Source organism: Montipora capricornis, chromosome 5 (genome assembly GCF_036669925.1).
Source record: "Montipora capricornis isolate CH-2021 chromosome 5, ASM3666992v2, whole genome shotgun sequence".
Classification (NCBI taxonomy): Eukaryota; Metazoa; Cnidaria; class Anthozoa; order Scleractinia; family Acroporidae; genus Montipora; species Montipora capricornis.
In genome coordinates this window covers 30,313,593-30,333,592 of record NC_090887.1, presented here as the reverse complement: position 1 = coordinate 30,333,592, position 20,000 = coordinate 30,313,593, and the positions used below count along the sequence as shown (strand labels likewise).

General features: G+C 39.4%; 2 protein-coding genes across 6 annotated transcripts in view; one reads left to right on the top strand and one right to left on the bottom strand.

Annotated features, from left to right (window-relative positions):
• The window catches only part of LOC138050042 (broad substrate specificity ATP-binding cassette transporter ABCG2-like), a 36,783-nt gene that overhangs the window by 662 nt on the left and 16,121 nt on the right, over positions 1-20,000 (top strand). For 2 of the 5 annotated variants that reach the window (XM_068896540.1, XM_068896536.1), the window contains exons 2-10: positions 2,975-3,278; positions 4,353-4,412; positions 5,732-5,846; positions 7,029-7,181; positions 8,871-9,028; positions 9,876-10,027; positions 10,695-10,787; positions 12,649-12,848; positions 14,178-14,243. In XM_068896540.1, coding sequence (XP_068752641.1) covers positions 3,022-3,278; positions 4,353-4,412; positions 5,732-5,846; positions 7,029-7,181; positions 8,871-9,028; positions 9,876-10,027; positions 10,695-10,787; positions 12,649-12,848; positions 14,178-14,243 — 1,254 coding nt within the window. In that variant the 5' untranslated portion in view covers positions 2,975-3,021. Of the gene's footprint in view, positions 376-1,693; positions 1,715-2,846; positions 2,868-2,974; positions 3,279-4,352; positions 4,413-5,731; positions 5,847-7,028; positions 7,182-8,870; positions 9,029-9,875; positions 10,028-10,694; positions 10,788-12,648; positions 12,849-14,177; positions 14,244-20,000 lie in introns of those variants that run through there. The other 3 variants (XM_068896537.1, XM_068896538.1, XM_068896539.1) reach the window with 3 other exon arrangements.
• Positions 14,251-18,057, bottom strand: LOC138050044 (collagen alpha-1(XIV) chain-like). The gene is made up of 3 exons (XM_068896541.1): positions 17,880-18,057; positions 17,195-17,466; positions 14,251-15,918 (listed from the first exon to the last, which is right to left on the bottom strand). Exons 1-3 carry the CDS (start codon positions 17,971-17,973, stop codon positions 15,526-15,528), a joined length of 759 nt encoding a protein of 252 aa, XP_068752642.1. The 5' UTR covers positions 17,974-18,057; the 3' UTR covers positions 14,251-15,525.

Below are 20,000 nucleotides of genomic sequence, written 5' to 3'. Positions count from 1 at the left end.
CAATGCGAATGACTTTAAATAGAACAAGTATCATGCAGGTTTTTCTGTTGTTTCTAATATTTCTCGCCACGTTTTGCAAAGTAAGACGAAAATTGTCAATTACATAATCATGTGATAAGCCACGCGGCATTTCAGTAATATTTTTAGATACTGTAGCGACATCGTGTGAAGAACGAGGCTTATGACAATACATGCTATTCTTATGCAAATAAGTGCCGAGTATTCTGCAGGTTAGATCAGTAAGAAATGGCATAGGCTTTGAAATTGAATTGAACAGCCAAGCAAGCAATGGAGGGCAAAAACGCAGCGTGCTCTTAAATGTGTCAGGAGATGTCACGAGTAATGTTGCTCGTGATCAAGTGATTCTTTCAGCTGGTAATTATAATAAATTGCTGTCACTGCCTTAAAAAAGCAGTGTACCTTGCAACTTTATGTATATATTATATTTAACAATTATTCGCCTCAGGCTCTGTGATTTTGTATAATCACCTGTGTATTTATACTAAATGTAAATATTGCTAATCTATTAGAAGGCCTTGCATGTGAATAATAAATAATTATTTATTGTTCTCAGAGAATTATATTTAAATTGTAGAGAATGGAAGTGACAGTGCATTTTGCAATTGCTATGAATTAAAAATAATCCATGTTGAAATTCAGGAAGAGTAAGTGAATTAGTCATGCAGCCATAAATTTGTTGTGTGGTAATGAGGGTGTGAGCTCTCCCTGTTTTACACTGGTATAAATATTAAGTGATGTTTAGATTGGAGTATGTTGAAATGCAATTAACTTTGAGAAGTCTCTCTACATGTAAGATCTAATATCTTAAAAACTTCATTCATTTAATGAGATTGACTGTCTTCCACCTGGAAGATGCAGATGAAAGTATCACTTAATAAACGAATATGAATGTGAGCACAGACATGTGCAGAATCACTTCAATCTTGTGTTGCTTGACACATTTTATGAAGGCTCAGACCTCAAGTACCTTCCAGGGGAGAGACTTGTCGTCAGAGATAGTTAATCAGTAAACAAAGTTTTGGAGTAAGAAGTCTCCGATTAGAAATTTTCCATTCTTGGTGTACATGTACACACAGGGTCTAAAGATAAAAAAAAAGTACAATAAAATATTGTGAGTACAATAATAAGAAAGTATTCTCTTTTGTCTCACAATGTGGTCACTTGTGATGTAGATCGTGACGTTTCGACTGCATACTGCTAGTCTTCATCAGGCGATGAGGTCGACTGGTTACACTTCACCTTTTAAGCAGGATGCTCCGCTGTGATTGGTTGGTTTTCAGCAGCTATGATTGGTGCATTTTGATCCTCGCTTTACTTCGTTCCAAAGGGGGAACGAAGTAGAGTTTATTGATCGTGATCCTCATTGGTACACATGCATGGTCAAAGAGGCAATTCACACAAGACTTCACCCTAACAACATCAACAGGGATAGTGGAATAGAAATTCCGGAAGCATGGATGCCCACGATCAAGAAGCACAACCACAGGAGAACTGTACGACAGCGGACCGCCGAAGGAACAACACACCAAAACAGCGAGGGTCAAAATACTCCAATCACAGCTGCTGAAAATTAACCAATCACAGTGGAGCATCCTGCTTAAAAGGTGACGCGTAACCAGTTGACCTCATCACCTGATGAAGACTAGCAGTATGCAGTCGAAACGTCGCAATCTACATCACAAGTGACCACATTGTAAGACAAACGAGAAAACTTTATTATTATTGTACTTCACCACAATGAATAACAGCAACCTTTTTTACGATACTTGTTGTACTTTTTCTCCAATATTAAGGTAGCTCTTGACTTGTGAAAATGTACAAATATAGGAAAGGATACTCTCCTATGCAGCCATGTAATATCCAATGACTGTATCGAAATGCTTGCCTCCATTTAAACTAAAACCCGATCCAGGCTAGCCAAACAATGTATGCATTGTAACAGCCATGTGTTGCAGAAGATAAAGGAAAGTTATTGTACTCCAGTGTTTTGTGGCTATTAGTAGTTTAGTTCAAAATGAGGAACATAGACAGTTCTCTGAACCATTGTAAGTTTGGCATATTGGTTTGGGTCCCAGACCAAAGAGGTCAATGTTCGAAGAGACGTGTGTTGTATGGCAAAGTCTTTAGTGTGAAACTACATGTATTAATTCTTAAAATATTCTTCAAAGAAAGCATAAGGCTTTGACGTCTAGTCAGAAATGTGGTTGTCAGGCTTACATTGTATTTTGCAGGGGTGACACCAAGATACAGTTTGTTTAGCTGAATCATATTTATTCTCTGTGAGGCATGGCCTTGTCATTACAAAGAGAACTATATAGGATAATAATTTGATAGTTCTTTAATGTGGCAGTGGTCTCAGTTTGAATCCATTTTCACCTACAAGGTTACATTGGTGATCTTCATTTTACTTAGGTTGAATAGTTAGCAACTACATGTATGAACCCCCCAAAAAGGACAGAAAACATCTATAGATATCTTCCCTCAAACTCTGTCTTATGCATTTCAACACATCTTGTTAATGTTTCATATCATCTTATTGGTTTCTTTATTCCTACAATTACCTATTCACTCTCAACATTACAATGTAGTAAGGGAACAAAGAAGTGTACTATGCACTTACCGGTACCCGATTTCAGACCCTTCAGATCTATAGTCCTGTGTCTTCACCACTACACTACAATGATGAATATGCTCAACCTCTTTTCATTATTTTACTTTTGCATAATAAGTCAATTGATATCCACGTACATGTATAATAACCAAAACTGACCCTAATTTCCTTCTAGGCTTAATTTAGGCTCCAGAAAAAAGTTTCTTCAATTCATCTGAGTGCATATTCAACCTTGGTAGGTTAAATGAGGATCACCAATTTAACCTACTTTTTCAAGGTAAAACTGGATTCAACCTGAGAATGGATTTTAAAGGCAACATTGATGTCTCCCATCTATTTTAGATTCTAAAGTGATACCAGAGTACTTCCGCAGCGTACAGTGTTATAAGATGGACCAAGAGATATCAAGTAATGAAAAGACACCACTGTTAGGAACAGAACATCCTACTTTGGAAAACCACAGAACACATGATGTTCCAGTGTATGACACCAAACCAAATGGCCCTTCACCACTAAGCCGGTCATTTTCGACAGATTCAAACCAATTTGGAAGTACAACAGTAATCTCCTGTCACAACATTTGTTACTCAGTCACCACCAAGGAGAAAGGAATAAAGAAAGAGAGACAAATTATCAAAAATCTCAGGTGAGGGTTATGCTACTGTAACATCATTTTAATGTTATTTTGAAGAAAAGAAAGGATTTTACCACAATTGCTTGTAATCTCGCAATCTGATAGGTTAATTTACCATTGTCAATAAGAGTCTAGACAATGCTGTACGCGTCATGCTCGCATCAGTTTGTCACGCAATGTAATAGCCAATCAGGAACGCCCATTTGAGAAATAAACCAATCATATTACAAGAAAGTTATAGACAATGCTTGCTCTTTCTTTGTGTCATGATTTTGCTCACGCTCTGAAATAAAAACTTTCTTTAGTGTTGAATATTGTGGTAAAAAACAAATCGAAAGTGGTTCAGCGTTGTCTGTACTCTTATCGACAATGATATTTGTCATCACAGTGGTTAAAATTTGTTCTGGACTCACTCAGCTGTGCCTCGTGAGTCCACAACATTTTGACCATTGTGATGACGAATATCATTGTCGATAAGAGTACAGACAACGCTGAACCACTTTCGATTTGTTAAATTGAAGCAAGCAAGATCATTGTTAAGTTAAAGTAGTCGATAAACAGATACTTTCATAGTGGAGACCCAAACAAATTTAACAAACATACAACATGGAGTAGTGGAATTGAACATGGCATAGGCAACATTTGTGCACAGTGCTCTGACCTTTGCTCCAACTCTGCTCTTTATAAAGTTTTTTATTCTTTAACCCATTCCCATAACCCATTCTTTGACCCTACTGACGAGTAAAATTGTGTGGTATCAGACAGAGTAAAATCTATTAAGGAAAATTTGGTTTTATCGATTCCTCTATTCACTCTGACGAAGGGTTAACGCTCGAAACGTCAGCTTTCCAAATCATTCATGGTCATAATTCAACCTTTATCAACACGTTTGATAAAACCAAATTTTTCTGTTTGACTCTCCCATTGAAGCAGCACCACAGTTTCTTTAGAGACTAGAAATTTGTAAAATCTATTAAGTCTCACTCCAAGGAGTCATTGGGTTAGAGACGACATAGTTTTTGAGTGGATGTAGGGGTTACGGGTATTAATATAAATTTAAATTCTTTCTGTATTTCATGATTTAAGTGGCCTTGTGCAACCGGGATTAAATGCAATACTTGGACCAACAGGAAGTGGAAAGACAACGTATGTATAATATTATATAATAGGATATCAAATTTTCTTCCTATTTTTCAACAAATGTCCTATCTTCATCCTTTTTATTTTTCCCTTTACTCTGAGACCCTTTTTAAGGAGCAATATGGTTTCTTGATAAGGTATGTACCCCAGTGGTGAGGGAATTTGATGAGGTAAAAGGGATCAGTGATGAAGGATGTTGAGATCTTTTTAATTTGTATAATGAAAAAATCTTAAGACTTCTCCATCCATGATCAAAGACCCAAAAAACTAAGGACTTCCTCCCACCTCCTAAAAGTAAATAACACATCAAACAGTAAATGGGATAAACATGATTTTGATGATTGTCGAGTCGTTTCTGGTGAATTATCACAGAGTCCTCATTTCCCACACCCCCAGGCCAGAATGTTACAAACAGAGACTTCAAGAAACAAGTAAATGTAAAACTGTGACGAGAAAACACAGCATTCCTTTTGTTTGCAGTGGACAGTATAGTAAATAATTTATGGAAAATTGTCTAAAAGGTCTTAATTGTTTTTGTTCTGTGTTTACCACATTGGTGTAGTAGACCTTTGGATAATTCTTCAGGAATTACTTACGGTCAACTGCAAACAACAGAAATGGAGTATTTTGCTTGTTAGTTAGATTTTTTGCTTTCTTTAATGGTGTCATTGTATTTGGTCTTTGTCTTTCACATTCCAGCCATGGTTGTGTGAACAATGAGGACCCTGCAGTATTTCACATGAAAATGACTCAGAGCTGCCCTTTGTAACCAACAATGTTTTGCTATTAATCATAACCATTACACTTTTCTCAAATTGTATTGGTGTATTGACTACTTTATTTTTCACTAATTATTGTGTATAATGGTAACAGGACTGAGTGGAGTCCAATTTGGTCTGTAGTCATACGAGTGATTAACAAAATTGGACAACCGTGTAGTGGGAGTCCGATTTGTTTAATCACTAGTATGATTACAGACCAAATTGGACGACACAAAGTCCTGTTAGCAATTAATCATAACCATTACAATTTCCAAGAAAGGAAAATTAGTGCATTCCTTTTTCACTGTCTAATGTTACAAATTCGTCCATTTTGGAAAATCCCCAGTTTGGTAGGCTAAGTGGTTGTTGCTACGGTTATTGTGATAAATTCTGTGATTGGTGGATTAAGCTGAGTGCACTTAATATGATTGGCTGATGTAACTGTTCGATTTCAGGTATCCGATTATTTACTGTTGTATACAGCTGTCTTTTTCTGGGGCGTCTTCAATCTTTGTTTTTTATTTCTTGGTTTTTCACATACTTGATTTCTTCACGCTATTTCAGGCTTCTGGACATCTTGGCTGGCCGGAAGGATGGAAAACATCTGTCAGGTGTAGTCCTTGTTAATGGACAAAAGCAACCAGAGAATTTCAAATGTATCACCGGATATGTTGTACAGGTTGGTTGAAGAAAGCCAAAGTGACAAACACACACACACACACACAGCTTTTAGAATTATCTTTAAATAAAACAGAACTTATTACAGAGATTTATACGGCAAACGGCAAAATGTGACTTTTACCAAAATCAAAGAGACGAAAACTGACTGCAATGAAATTCTGCAATGTTGTTTCGCATAGATAGTTGTGACATGATTCTACATCGTTGTACGCTTTGTCTCATCAAAATACTGAGTTGCTAATGGAAGACGGCGTACTATGAACATATTAGCATCAAATGATCACAGAATTTCCATGCAAAAGGGAAACGTGTTTTTGGTGGATGGATTGTAATGTTGACTAATATGTGCAGCCGACGTGAGAAAACGTATCATGTGAACAATGACTGATGTTGCCTTTGGATATGATTTGGAAAATGAAGCACAATTATATTTAAGGCGATGCAAAACTCAAACTGACGTTGCTTAGGTTTTGTGTCCGTCCGCTTTTTCTTTCCTTGTTATCGATTATGTATGGAATCATAGTTTATTATGCATGGTTCTCTAGGCGTAAACGCTAACGGCTTAGTTGACCAGTGACATCATGGACCACAGCGTTTATACCATCTACTGACGTTACACCAATCACTTGACTCTGAAGATGAGTTACGCTTAGGTTAGCTAAACATCATTCAATGTCACCCTAATCAGTCCTCAGGACTACACTCACCCGGACGATCGTACTTCTCTTTAAGAATTGCAGTGGGTTTAAGGATGGTGCCTACTATTATTATTGTGCATACGTCCTGCGCATCTAAAAAAACTACGCGGAGAAAGCATAACTTAGCAAGTGCTCTTGGCATCCAAAAAGAAGATTGAGGGTAACCATGCATTTTTTAGAGATAATTGAGCTTCATTTTGGAAAAGGACGCCATACATTGCCTTGTATTTTAAAGCCTTTTATAATTAATATTGTTGATTGATTATCTTTGAAAAATGCGTGGTTTCCCCCAATTTTCTTTTTGGATTTCAATAACGCTTGTTAAGATCTGCTTTTCTCGCGTACTCATAAACCGCGCAAATATACCTTTGAATTAGTAGGCACCGTCCTTGATGCTTTCTAAACCACTTCCTTACGAATGAAGTTCATTCAACACTTAATTGAACCCCACTCTATGCATTCAGTTTTTTATAATTTTCCAGGATGATGTTGTGATGGGAACTTTAACGGTGAGAGAGAACTTGCATTTCTCTGCATCCTTAAGACTCTCCAGAAAGCTGAGTAAACGCGAGCGTTCAAAGAGAGTAGAGGAAACTCTTAGCGACTTGGGCTTGTTTCATGTGGCGGAGTCTAAAGTACGTACAGATAAGTCTAATGGTAATGGTAATGCATTTGTGTGCTGCACAGATCACATCAGTCTCTTGGCGGTTTGTCAATTCTCTGAGAGTTAGACCACCAACATTTATGGTCTCCAGTGTGTGGGTTCTTTAAGGTCCCACATTGTTGGTTAACAGGAAGGGTTGTAAGATGGGGCCCACGGTTTATAGTCCTTATCAGAGAAGACTTGAAAGTCTAACCATTTGCAGATGAAATTACAAAGGCAGCACTTTCTCCTCAGTTAGTTTTAAGAAGATGAGCATCGCTGTGTCCAACTAGGGTTTGACACATTGACCCCTGGGAGTGAAACTTGACATATTTTACTCTGTCTAACACCGGACGACTTTACTTGTCAATGGGGGGGTGTCATAGGGCGTTGGAGGTGTGAATGGGTTAACCCACTGACCCCTGGGAGTGACACTTAATAGATTTTACTCTGTCTAACGCAAGACCAGTTTACTCGTCAATGGGGGTGTCCTAGGGCATTTGAGGTGTGAATGGGTTAACCCACTGACCCCAGGGAGTGACAGTTGACAGATTTTACTCTGTCTAAGGCCAGACGACTTTACTCGTCAATGGGGGGTGTCCTAGGGCGTTTGAGGTGTGAATGGGTTAACCCACTGACCCCTGGGAGTGACACTTGACAGATTTTACTCTGTCTAACACAAGACCAGTTTACTCGTCAATGGGGGGTGTCCTAGGGCGTTTGAGGTGTGAATGGGTTAACCCACTGACCCCTGGGAGTGACACTTAATAGATTTTACTCTGTCTAACGCAAGACCAGTTTACTCTCAATGGGGGGTGTCCTAGGGCGTTTGAGGTGTGAATGGGTTAACCCACTGTCTCCTGGGAGTGTCACTTAATAGATTTTACTCTGTCTAACGCAAGACAAGTTTACTCGTCAATGGGGGTGTCCTAGGGCGTTTGAGGTGTGAATGGGTTAACCCACTGACTCCTGGGAGTGTCACTTAATAGATTTTACTCTGTCTAACGCAAGACAAGTTTACTCGTCAATGGGGGTGTCCTTGGGCGTTTGAGGTGTGAATGGGTTAACCCACTGACCCCTGGGAGTGACACTTATTAGATTTTACTCGTACGTGGGGGGCATCTTAGGGCGTTTGAGGTGTGAATGGGTTAACCAACTGACCCCTGGGAGTGACACTTGACAGACTTTACTCGTCAATGGGGGGCGTCCTCGGGCGTTTGAGGCGTGAATGGGTTAAGCAGTCTCCTCCATTAAACACGTGATCTTCCGCACGAAAGTCCGCTGCTCAAGCAACTGAGCCACAATTCTATATGAAATCAGCGGCAACTGTCTTTGCATGAAATGATTTAAAATTTAAAAATTAGGGGATTGCTTTTAAAATTATGCCGAGCCTTTTCAATTATTGCCATTCATGAAAAGGGCTAGAGGAGAAACAAAACTCTACAAAAGCGCTGTACCAGTCTTCCTGAGAGTTCTAGTATTTTTCGGCAAGTGGTAAGCCGTTTTCTTGGGCCCTAACATAGCCAAGAAACAATGCTTTACTGATGCTGTCCAGAAATAACATCGAACAAAACACATCAGAAAAAATATTCTTGCAAATTTCTGGAACTGAGAAAAATGGAAATCATCCACGGAGCTCATCTGTGCGTAAATTCATTAATTTTATTTGCTCATCCGCCAGGTTGGAAACGAGTTTATTCGAGGAATATCTGGAGGTGAACGCAAACGTACCAACATTGGAATGGAACTTATATTGGCACCATCTGTTTTGTTTCTTGATGAGCCAACCACTGGGCTGGATGCAGCCACAGCTGTGTCCGTTGTTCAGCTTCTTCAAGGGTAGGGAAGGTCTTTACTGCCTCGCTAAAGTAAATTCTTTGTGAAGAAATTCCAGCGCGTGAGCAGCCACTCGAGAATGTGTGAAAGAGCGCGGTCGAGTTCTTTGACTACAGAATTTGACCTTGTCCCTCAGCGTTTTCCGCGGCGTTTTCCAGCGTTTTAACGTAATAAAAGAATACCTTTTCAAACGTAAAACAAATACTTTTATTATGCTAAACCGGCAGTTAACGCTGATGAAAACCGTTTGAAATGCAAATACCTTTTAAAATACGGATATGGTATATTCAATGGAGTGGACAAGGCTTCGGTCGTTAAGATTCATTTAAGTATTGCCAGTCAAGTAATCACTGCAGGTGTAATTGAAAACTGTTGCTTGGAGCGTTGTTAGTCCTACTCAGAACAAATAAATGACGAAGGCTCTAATCATCCTATTTCTAACCGGTGACAAAGAACTACAATGATGGTTAATGGTTAAACGTCTTGGGACATTTCGCGACATGCAGATTAATCTATGCACCACAACCCCCTCCCTCCCCCCCCCCCCCCCAGAAAAAAAAAGTTGTACATTCTAAACTGGCAATAGAGCTGTTTGCTTTTAACAGCATTGTAGGAGGTGGAAGGGGGGAACGGTAAACTTCCCCTCTAATCGCAAATCAGGTCCTTCTTCCTCGAGTGACATAAACTATACATTGTATTTTTTTCCTTATTTAAAAAAAACGTTTTCGTTGACTGCCACCTGGAATTTTGTCCCCCATTGTAGCGCCGTGTAGACTGTCGGTCATTGAGGATAAGTTTCATGGCCCATCAGTTTTCACAATGTCATTTACTGTCGCTTTATCCTTTATAGGCTCGGTCACCGTGGCAAAACCGTGATTATGTCCATACACCAGCCTCGCTACTCGATATTTAAGACCTTTGACACTATTTCATTACTGTCCAATGGCGAGTTTGTGTACCAGGGCCCCGCAAATCAAGCAATGAAGTACTTTGAGGATATAGGTAATTATTATAGTTCGTAATGCGCTTTTCACCCGATTGTGGAATATAATTTCGCCCATTGCTTTGCTTTTGTATTCTTGAGCCATGTGATTGCCGCAAAAATCCTGCACCACATTGGAACCTATTGCCGGCAATCGAAGAACTTGCTCGCAACCTCGTCTCCAGGGTCTTGCTTTCAGCCGCCTTTTTGAAAGCCGAAGAGCCAGCCCGGTGTCGTGGTGTGCTTTCCGGAGCCGCCTGTATTTGGTTTGCGTATGATTGGCTATGTGGATTATCGACATTTGCAATTAACCCAAGTAATTTTGCAACCGTCAACGGCTTCATATGCTCGTCTTATGGCTATTTTTGTGATTGAAGTTTCAGTGACCTAGACTAAAAAAGGCCTTGCACTGTGAAACTGAACTTTCTACATTCTTCAATGGATAAATCGTGCTTTAGTTGTTACCTAAAGTTGAACACCTTACCACCTCAGTAAAAACGGGCTGAATCCCAAATATGATTCAATTAACCTACAATACAAAACTTCAGCCCATCTCAGCCTTTCTTTCTTTCACTTTCGGGTAATGTAAAATTTTTGGCTATGCGTGATTTGTATAGTCCGCCAACACGTTACATTTAGATAGTATATATCTTCCTTCATGATTACGTTTCTATTTTTTGCTCAAAGGTTTTGTTTGTGAACCACATAATAATCCAGCAGACTTTTTCATGGATGTAATAAACGAATGTGACGCTGCTCACGGATTAAGTAACAGCTCAGGTATAGTCTGAATCCTCTAGTATTTTTCCTTTCCTTCCCTACCTCCCATCTGCTAACCCTTGTCTCCCCTCCCCTCCTGAATCCCTCATTGTTTTATTCCTTCCGCTGTTGAAAGTACCAGTTATATTAAGTCGAATAATTTTATGTCAGTGGAATAAATAGGCTCCATCACCAGCCAAAGACCGCGTTCGTTCTCAATCAGCGGAATCTGGAGCCAAGTAAATCTGTTTTAGTTCCCAGGCGCTCATCGTCCAAGGGCATTCTGAGATATGGGAACAAGTCAGAACCCATCACTTGACAACCCATACTCTACCTCTGAAATGACGATTATCGACAATTCCTAATCCTAATCCTAAATTGACTATTATCGTCATTACGTCGGTACAATTATCGTCAATTTAGGACGCTTAGCGCTTGATAGGGATTATGGGAAATTAAATCTGTTTCCAAAATCTGAACCCCAATGCCTGAACTCGGAGGACTCGAACCTGGGAATGTTCAATTTAACACCCTTTCACTTAACCACTAGACTACCACAACGCTAGCTGCCAGAACATTATTATTTTTTAATATGTCAATATTTTTTCTTCCCAATGCGGTTGTAAACGTGTATTATCACCCGCTAAGAAACAAGTTTAAGGATGGTGCCTACTATTGTTATTGCGCATACGTTCTGCGCATCTCGAGATACTCGGATTTCCTATCGGTGATGCTTACTAATACAGGGATATTTTTGCGCTGTTTAAAACTATCCGGAGAAAGTAGATCTTAGTAATTGTCCTGGATATCCAAAAAGAAAATTGGGGGTAACCATGCATTTTTGAGAGATAATTAAGCTTCAATTTGGGAAAGAACGCCATACATTGCTTTGTATTTTAAAGCTTTTTACAAATATTATTCATCAATTGTCTTCGAAAGATGCGTGGTTACCCCCAATTTTCTCTTTGGATTTCAATAACACTTGCTAAGATCTACATTTCCTGCATAACCACACACCGGAGAAAAAATATCTTTAATTAGTAGGCACCGTCCTTAAACTGGAGAAAATGTTGGGTACGAAACCTCAAGAGAAAGTTAATAATTTTAAAATCAAGCACTAGACTTAACCACTATTCAACAATGATTTTATTTATACTAAGTAGAGTTGGTAAGTAATGGGTACAATTGTCAGCCAGTGGATCTTTACTGGTTAAGTGGATAAAAACGGTTCATTTAAAGTGGGTGCTCCGGGCTTAAATACTGTCCAGAAATGCAGCTTTTACTTTTTCTGTTTTCATCTGCTACCAGGATTCCTGGGGCAGGGTAATCTAAATTGACAATGACACTCAATCCAGAGAAAATTAGGAATTGTCGATAATCTTCATTTCGATAGTAGAGGAGATGTTGCACTTGACCGCTTTCCGTCTTGTGACTGCTATGCAACCACTCACTACTAGTCCGACTGATGAAGGCAAAGTAATGCAGCTGAAATATTTCGATCCCGTGATTTTATACCTTTTTGAGTCGTAATCTTTTACAGTTATGAATCCAGAACTTAACGAACATTTATTGCTTCATTCCCTTATTTAATTTATTCTTGTGGAACCAGTTTAATATTTACTCGCTGTCACGCTAAAATCCCCTGAATGTTATAACTTAAGAATGAACTACAATCTTGGACAAAATAGATGGGAAATTTGTACCCCCTCCCTCCCCCCCCAAATCAAGGATGGGAAAATGTCACGTTTTGGCTTTTGCGCGGCTTCATCCTTGATTTGGGGGGGATGGGGGTTTGCTGTCCCATTTTATTCGGTCCCACATTGTAGTTTTAAATTTTTTTCAAAACAAAGAATATAACTAATAACATGATTGTTATTTTTAGAAACAACTGTTGTGTCGATGGGAGAGGGCCATTCCTCAACTAAGCCGCCAAATTTGCCGGAGATCTTCAGGAAATCACAGTTTGCTAAAATTGTCCAGGATTCCACAAAGCCAATCCTGGAGGAATTCTCTGCCAGCCAGGGTAGCGTGGTAGTTTCTGAAGGGGACAAGATAACCTATGCTACTTCATTTTGCAGTCAGGTGTGCTGATGGGTTACTTGTCTTTCGATTCTGAATACGAATGAGTACTTGATTAACCACTCCCCTTGGGACTTTTCAGGGGCAATGTTCAAAATTTTTGCGGGGGACTTTTGCCAGACTGCTTTATGGCGCAAATGGCAGCCGTACAGTTTGCAATATTATAGGGAGTTTAAGCAAAGACGCCGGCTACGGCTACGGCAACGCCACAAAGCAAGAATATCATTGGTTAAAAAAGGAAAAGTAATCGTGCTGCACGTGTAACACGAATTTCCGTGCATTTTTTGCCGCACTCCACAAAACAACAACGTGAAATCACCAAATTTTAGGTTTTGACGACAACGTGAGCATATAATAATGAAACAGTCATTTTCTCTTTTGACTTTAAAACCGTTCGTACCCATCCAGTCACACGATAGTTCGCCTTTACTGTACAAGGTGAACAAGACGGAATAATCGGGAAATACTTGCGATAGCGCTAAGTTATATTTTGGACTGACGTTTTCGTTGCCGTAGCCGTCGTCTTTGCAATAGGGACCTTAGGCAAGGACGACGACGACGGCTACGAGAACGTTGCATAAAAATATTATTTCCCGTTACTGTAATAATTTTACGATTACTCCATGTCGTTCGGCTTGTAAAGTGTGAATGCGCAATCCAAGATTAAAATTGATGAGAACGGTGTGGATATTTAAAGAGAAAATTGAAAATTCGTCGTCATGTCCTCTCGTCCTCCACATGACCTCAAATTTGATCATTTCACGTCGTAGTCAAGACGAGAACGACAAAGAAATGTATCAAAACGTGAAACGCACGTGCAGGGCGTGCAAAGCTATTGTTTTTGCCTACTGAATATGCAAATTTGTTGCGTTCTCGTAGCCGTCGTCGTCGTCCTTGTTTAAGGTCCCTAATAACTGAGTAACAAGTAGAATTCACAGGTGCCCTCGGAACAGAATAAGTGAGAGACTAACACCAGGAGCTCATTAGGGGATCCTCTATCTCCACTAATTGCTTAAGTCAACCCTTTCCCGAGTAAATTCATTTTTAGGAACAGGTTTTTCCCGCGAAAAGTATTATGTTTTCTTTGACGGTGAGATAGCTCTGTTTTGATTGGCTTTTACAACAGTGTGCGTGCTGAATCTCCCAAGGGAGACCGTCTTTCGATGAATATATCTACTCTACTTCCAAGCCAAGTAAGGGAGAGAGAGACTCCTTTGATGAGCTCCTGACGAACACTATATTCTGAAATATCGATAGGATTTTAAGAGCTAAACTTGCGTCGTGGTGTCATCAGCGATTGAAAGTTTCTTGAAGTGTCTTTGTTTTTCTTAGCTGGTAACAGTATCTGGACGAGCAGCGAAAAACATACTGAGAAATCCACAGACTTCAATTGTTCAGGTGAGGGACTCCCACGTTGGCTCACCCTGGGCTTAATTTTTTGGCTTGTCACGCTATCTTAAGGAACTATTGCGTGAAGAGCCAAAATAAATCACGCTCGCCTTGTGCTTTCTATTTATACTTTCCGTTAGTATCCTAAGTGGACTGTTTTTGCTATCATCGTCTTGTCTGAAAGAAAGGGGTATTTACGCATTGCGTTTTTATTTGCGAATGAATATTTTGTTTTGTTTGTTTTTTAAAGCATAACAATTGGGTTTGCGTTGGATTTCAAAGGATAAAACTTTCAAAAATTCCGCTTTTGGGGAAACCTTGCATATAAAATTATTAATGAAGACATCGGCTTCGTCCTCTTCGAGGAAATGGCCTCGTTAAGCGATCATTATGGTCATAGCGTCAACCGCTCCGTTATTTATTAAATGTTTACAGGATTTTCTGTGTTCAAGAAAGTCACAGAAAATCGAGGATTTCATTCCCGCAAGAAAAACAAAAACAAACAAACAAACAAACAAACAAACAAAAACAAATATTCTGGAAAATGTGGTTATTTCTCACTGGCGGTTAAAGGGGTACTCTGACGAAAATCGCATCTTTCCTATCTAAGCCATTTTGAAACATAAACAAGTAGTGTGCATGAGAAGAAAAATGCTGTTTACTTTTTTGAAATATCTCTTTTCGTTCCAGAGATATTCGAGTTTTTAAATTATGCAAATAAGCCAAGTGATGACGTCATATACTCAACACAAGTTTGTTCAAATATGATGGAAAGAGATATCTCAGCCAATTTGTATCAGAAATTTTTGATTTTTTGCAGTAAGATTCTACTAAATGTTCTCCACAATATGAGCTTAACAGTTCTGTTACCATGTCTACTGTAGCTTAGTGGTAGAGTATCCGTAGTCTACTGTAGCTTAGTGGTAGAGTATCCGTAGTAATCAGAAGGTCATATCTTCGACTCCTGTTTAAAGCTGTCGGGTTTTTTTCTTTTTCGAGTATTCCCGAGTGAGTCAGTATTGATCAATGCATCTCTTTATATCTACTGATCTTTCCGATCAGTGATACTTCGCTCAAAGTTGATGAAAAATTGTTAGGCGTTGCCCACGGTTTTAATTAAAGTTCTTATAAAGACAAACCATTTCAGGTGTAATAAGGCATTTACAGAAGACTTTTAGCAAATTTCCTTCCTGTCCGTTCTTTCCTCTTCGTTTATTTTAACCCAGAAAATAGATATGATTCTAATGCTACAAATCACACCGAGCATATTTGATTTCCAAGTTTCGTGACCTCAGTCATCAAAATAATAGTCTCGGTAGAAAATGTGCACAGTAATCCCATCTACTATTTGCTTGAAAGCGCTCATATTGGATATGCGATAAAAATGTGCATCCGTCGAAGTCGGTATCGCGACAAGTTCCTTAACACTGGGTATCCTGTCGCCGAGGGCCACAAGAAAGATTTCTGGCCCGAGTGCTTTGATCCGACTGGCTGCCCAAGTTAAGCTCTGTAGGTTTTCTGTAGCAGGCCCATTAGCTACCAGTAGCACTCTCTTTTGGCTTCCTTCGCGAACTCCAGAGTCGCGGTTCAGTAGCAATCCGTTTTGTGTCGTTTCGAGAGCATTCAGTATGCTCTTGTTTCCTCCTTGATGGTGCATTTTACTGAGGAGTAGTTCAGTTGTGAGCTGGTGAATAACCATAGAAAGTATAGAATTGAACAGTGAAGAGACTTAAGAGGAACATTTTGCATTAACTTTGTTTAATAAGGTCTTGTGTCATCAGGTTTAGGTGTGCAAATAAACGAAAGAGCTTGTGGAGAGCATGCGCCTTTTAGTAAAATCCAACTAGTGGTCTATTATCAATGCTGCGTTCTGATTGGTTGAGCTACTAGTAGGCTATTTGGTATAGCCCACTAGTAGCGAAAAGCGCCGGCTTTGAAAACCAAAACAACAATTAAAGTCTAGCTTTAACTAGCGAAAGATGTTTTGTCTCGATATTTTTTTTACCAACTAGTTGGATTGTACTAAAACAATCATTCCTCTCGCCCTCATGGTCTCTGAGTCAATAGCCCATTCGGCCTTCGGTCTCATGGGCTATTGACTCAAAGCCCATTCGGGCTCGAGGAATAATTGTTAATTATTCCCAGTCCCCAGTTTTTTTTTTTTTGGCTGCACTTCTGCTAATATATAGACTTAGCCAAGCCTGAATGCGGAGCATTTCCCTGGGATTTTTTCCATCCTTTAGCAGAGGTTTTTCCGTGAAAAATCGTTTCGAACAGTCCAGAAAAAGCAATCATGTTTGCACATGCAAACCACATAAACCCCTTCACTTAGTCTAACTGAGGTCACATTGGCATACATGGAGGGGTGGACGTAGTACGGACGGTCGCGAATGACGTCATAGCTAAAACCAACATTTCTCGTATCAATGGGTTACCTTAATCGTGATGCTCCGCGTGCGCTCCTTCGGCGCGCGGAGTTCAGCTTTGATTTCCCGCACATCCCACAGTAGAAAACTTAAGCAACGACGGCGCGACGGCAACGGCAACGAGAACGTCATCTCAAAATATAAATTCGCGTTATTGTAATCATGACTTGGTGACTATTTCAACCTTTTGAATATGACAAGGTTGTGGTAGTTCCTCAAAAATTACATTGGTCGGAACGGCGCTTAATTTAGGCGAGAAAATTATAATTTATCCTGGAGTGCTGAGGTTCTTCCTGAAACCTCAAATTTGGCTATTTTACGTTGTTGTTTTTCTGGCGACGGCAAAGAAATGGACAAAAGCGAAAAATGCACGTGCAGGGCGTGCAAACTGCCCAGTAATTATGCAAATTTGTGAAGTTCTAATTGCCCTCTCCGTTGTCGTTGCTTAAGTCCTCTAATCTGAAAGCCTGGTACGGGCTACAATTGGCGACCTTTTGCCATTAGAACAGTTCCTGTGTTGATCCTTTTGCTTACCTTGGGTGACTTGAAATTGAAGCTTACAGAGGCATTGGCACCAAATGTTATTGCAGCGAATCGTGAGTCAGGCTCAAACCTTGTCACCAGGCTCTTCGCAACACTTACACTGACATTGAAGTCGGCCCTGGATATCGACTCGGATGAATCGAGAACAAACACGACGTCATAACATGGAGTGAATCTCTTGTCTTTTGAGTTGTCATGGCAATCAAGGAGATATGTCATCATTTTATGTCTCGTTTCTTCAAGTGGAGGAATAGCTCGCAAACCTAAAACACAATATGTTGTGCGCATTAACTTTCAAAACTCCTCTACTGAGAACCTTCTGTGCTCCACCCTTTTGGTGGAGCGAAAGGAAACGCTTCTGGGAACTAAGTTTAATCCCAGTCTTTGAAGTAAAGTCAAATTCTTAACAACATTTATGCGGGGAGTATGTCAGCCATAGTTAATTGTCTACTGCAGTCCTGTAACTTGCTGACCTTCCGATGTTGTCTCGACTGCTGTAGGAGCTCTCTGAATTCTTGCGAGTATTCCCTAGTCATCACCAATGAATGCATCTCTTCACTTTTCTGCTTATGGCTTAGAGGTCAAGACAGAAAGTGGGACAATCATTCTCTACAAAAAAAAGTTAGTGTGGGCAGTTCAAATAGAATGACATTCATATCTTATCTGTTAGGCTTACTTTCGTAAATATCCTCCGCTGTTTCCCAAAACACTTGGCCGCAACATGTCTCTGCCACGAGCAAAGCGACCAACACTTCTATAAAGAAAGTCATTGGTTTTATGTATCTGTAATTTATGATCTCTCCACTTCTAATGAATTAAGTTTCACGTGTAGCACATAGATGGGCATCAGTGTATGTGCTCTCTGGAAATTTTCAAACCATGAAATATTAGAAGTGTGCTCTTATCATAAGGCATTCCATAGCTTTTCAAAATGTCAAGATAAGTAAAGGAATTTCCCCTGGCCCATGGCTACTTCGGTGGATTTGGGTGAGCCTCGGATCCGCTGAACATTTTTTTGTTTGTGATCCTGCTGTTTGGACATGATTAAACCAACCTTTTTTTCTTGCCTTTATCTGAACTTGAATCCGATCGCTTAATTTAATGGGTTTGTTGGCAGTTTTGTGTTACATTTAACGTTATCGGCAAACGCTTCCAACATGAAAGGTAGAAGTGATCCATGTACTTATCTGAATAACTTAAGCAATAAGGCCATTTACGAGTTCATGTGCGCCTCCTCTTCAAAGTGAGTCTAAGGGCAAAGTTTTTGTGATGGTAATTAGTTGTATTTTACATATGAATGAAAACTAATTTTCATAAGAAAAACTTTGCACTTAGCTTCACTTTGAAGAGGAAGCAGACATGAACTCGGAAATGGCCTATTGTCTTTGAGAGACACCTGAAGCTCAACGGGTTACTTTTGGTTGACAGAAAGGAGAAGTTGTCTTTTTATCAAATGCATTTCAAATACATTTTGCCTTGCGAATTCACTTTGTGTGCAAAAGCCTTAGTATAATCTCCTTTGCTTGGTTTACTACAAGAATTTTGTTCGCATATTCTTACCTAATGAAACGAAAACAACGGCAATAATAGCAATAATATTCCTAGAGAAAATAATAGCGCAGTTGGAGTAAAATGCTAAACAAGATACGAAGCAAACGTCTTGAAGGGTTTGCTCACCATTGGAAATCTGCATTTGAGGGTTTCATCTCTTATAAGAAATGCAAAGTTGAAAATATCCTCGGACAATTGACTAGTATGTACAGTTTGCCATGCAGTTTTGTTTCCATCTAAGGACAGGCGATCATATTGGAGGTCGTGTCGTTTTTATACTCTTTATCACCAAAGAACAACTGTTGTCCACACTTGTACCCAACGTCTTACCCAGCCTTTTCTTCTGTCGTTCTATTCTCACAAAGAGCCTTGAATCGAGCTTTATACCAATCCAAGGGAACCTCAAATATTTTTCATTGTAAATTTAATTCTCTCAACCTATAATAAAGACACTTTGCAGTTTTCTGCGTGATGCCTGTTTGTGTACGTCAGACGCAGCTGAAACGTCTGCAGGCAATGAGAGGCTTGGGTCTTAATCAGAAACATTAAACTCATAAACGTGATAAACATGATGCTTTTCATTCTACCCTATTTTATTCATTTACTTATTTTCTTTCTTTCTTTGTGAGTATTCAATGTGCATCGGGGGGGGGGGGGGGGGATTTTGGGAGTAGGAAAATTCTGGCTAGTGGGATTTAAAAATGGACAGATTCGCAGTTAAAAAAGTTGTTACAGAAAGAACTGTAGCGCTGTTTATTTAATATTTACTAGCCGCATTACATTCCGTTTTGAGATTGCAATTAAAAGGCTATATGTAAGATTTATGCTTAAACTTAAAGTGACGAAGTTGGCGTCGCTAAAATTACATTTACCCAAAAGTGACTAAGATGGGGTCTATAATTATTGGCCATAAAATAGACTGTAAAATGGTAGGGGTTCTGAGAGGCCATCGTTGGACCAAGTACACCCCCCCCCCCCCCCCTTCCTGGTGTGCATATATACTTATTTTATTTCTTTACTTATGTAATACTCACAACTAGATTTACTCTGTAAACAGTCCCACTTGCTACCCGCCTAGATTAGCTTTAGCTATTTGCTGGTTAGGGTTGTTTTTATTAACTTGATATTAACTTAATAAACTTGACTTGTTTAGAATATTTTTATTTTTATTTTTATTTTTAACGTGATGTTTCGTAGACCTCAACATAAACATAAGTCTTCTCTAGGAAAGGTTATTTCAATAGAC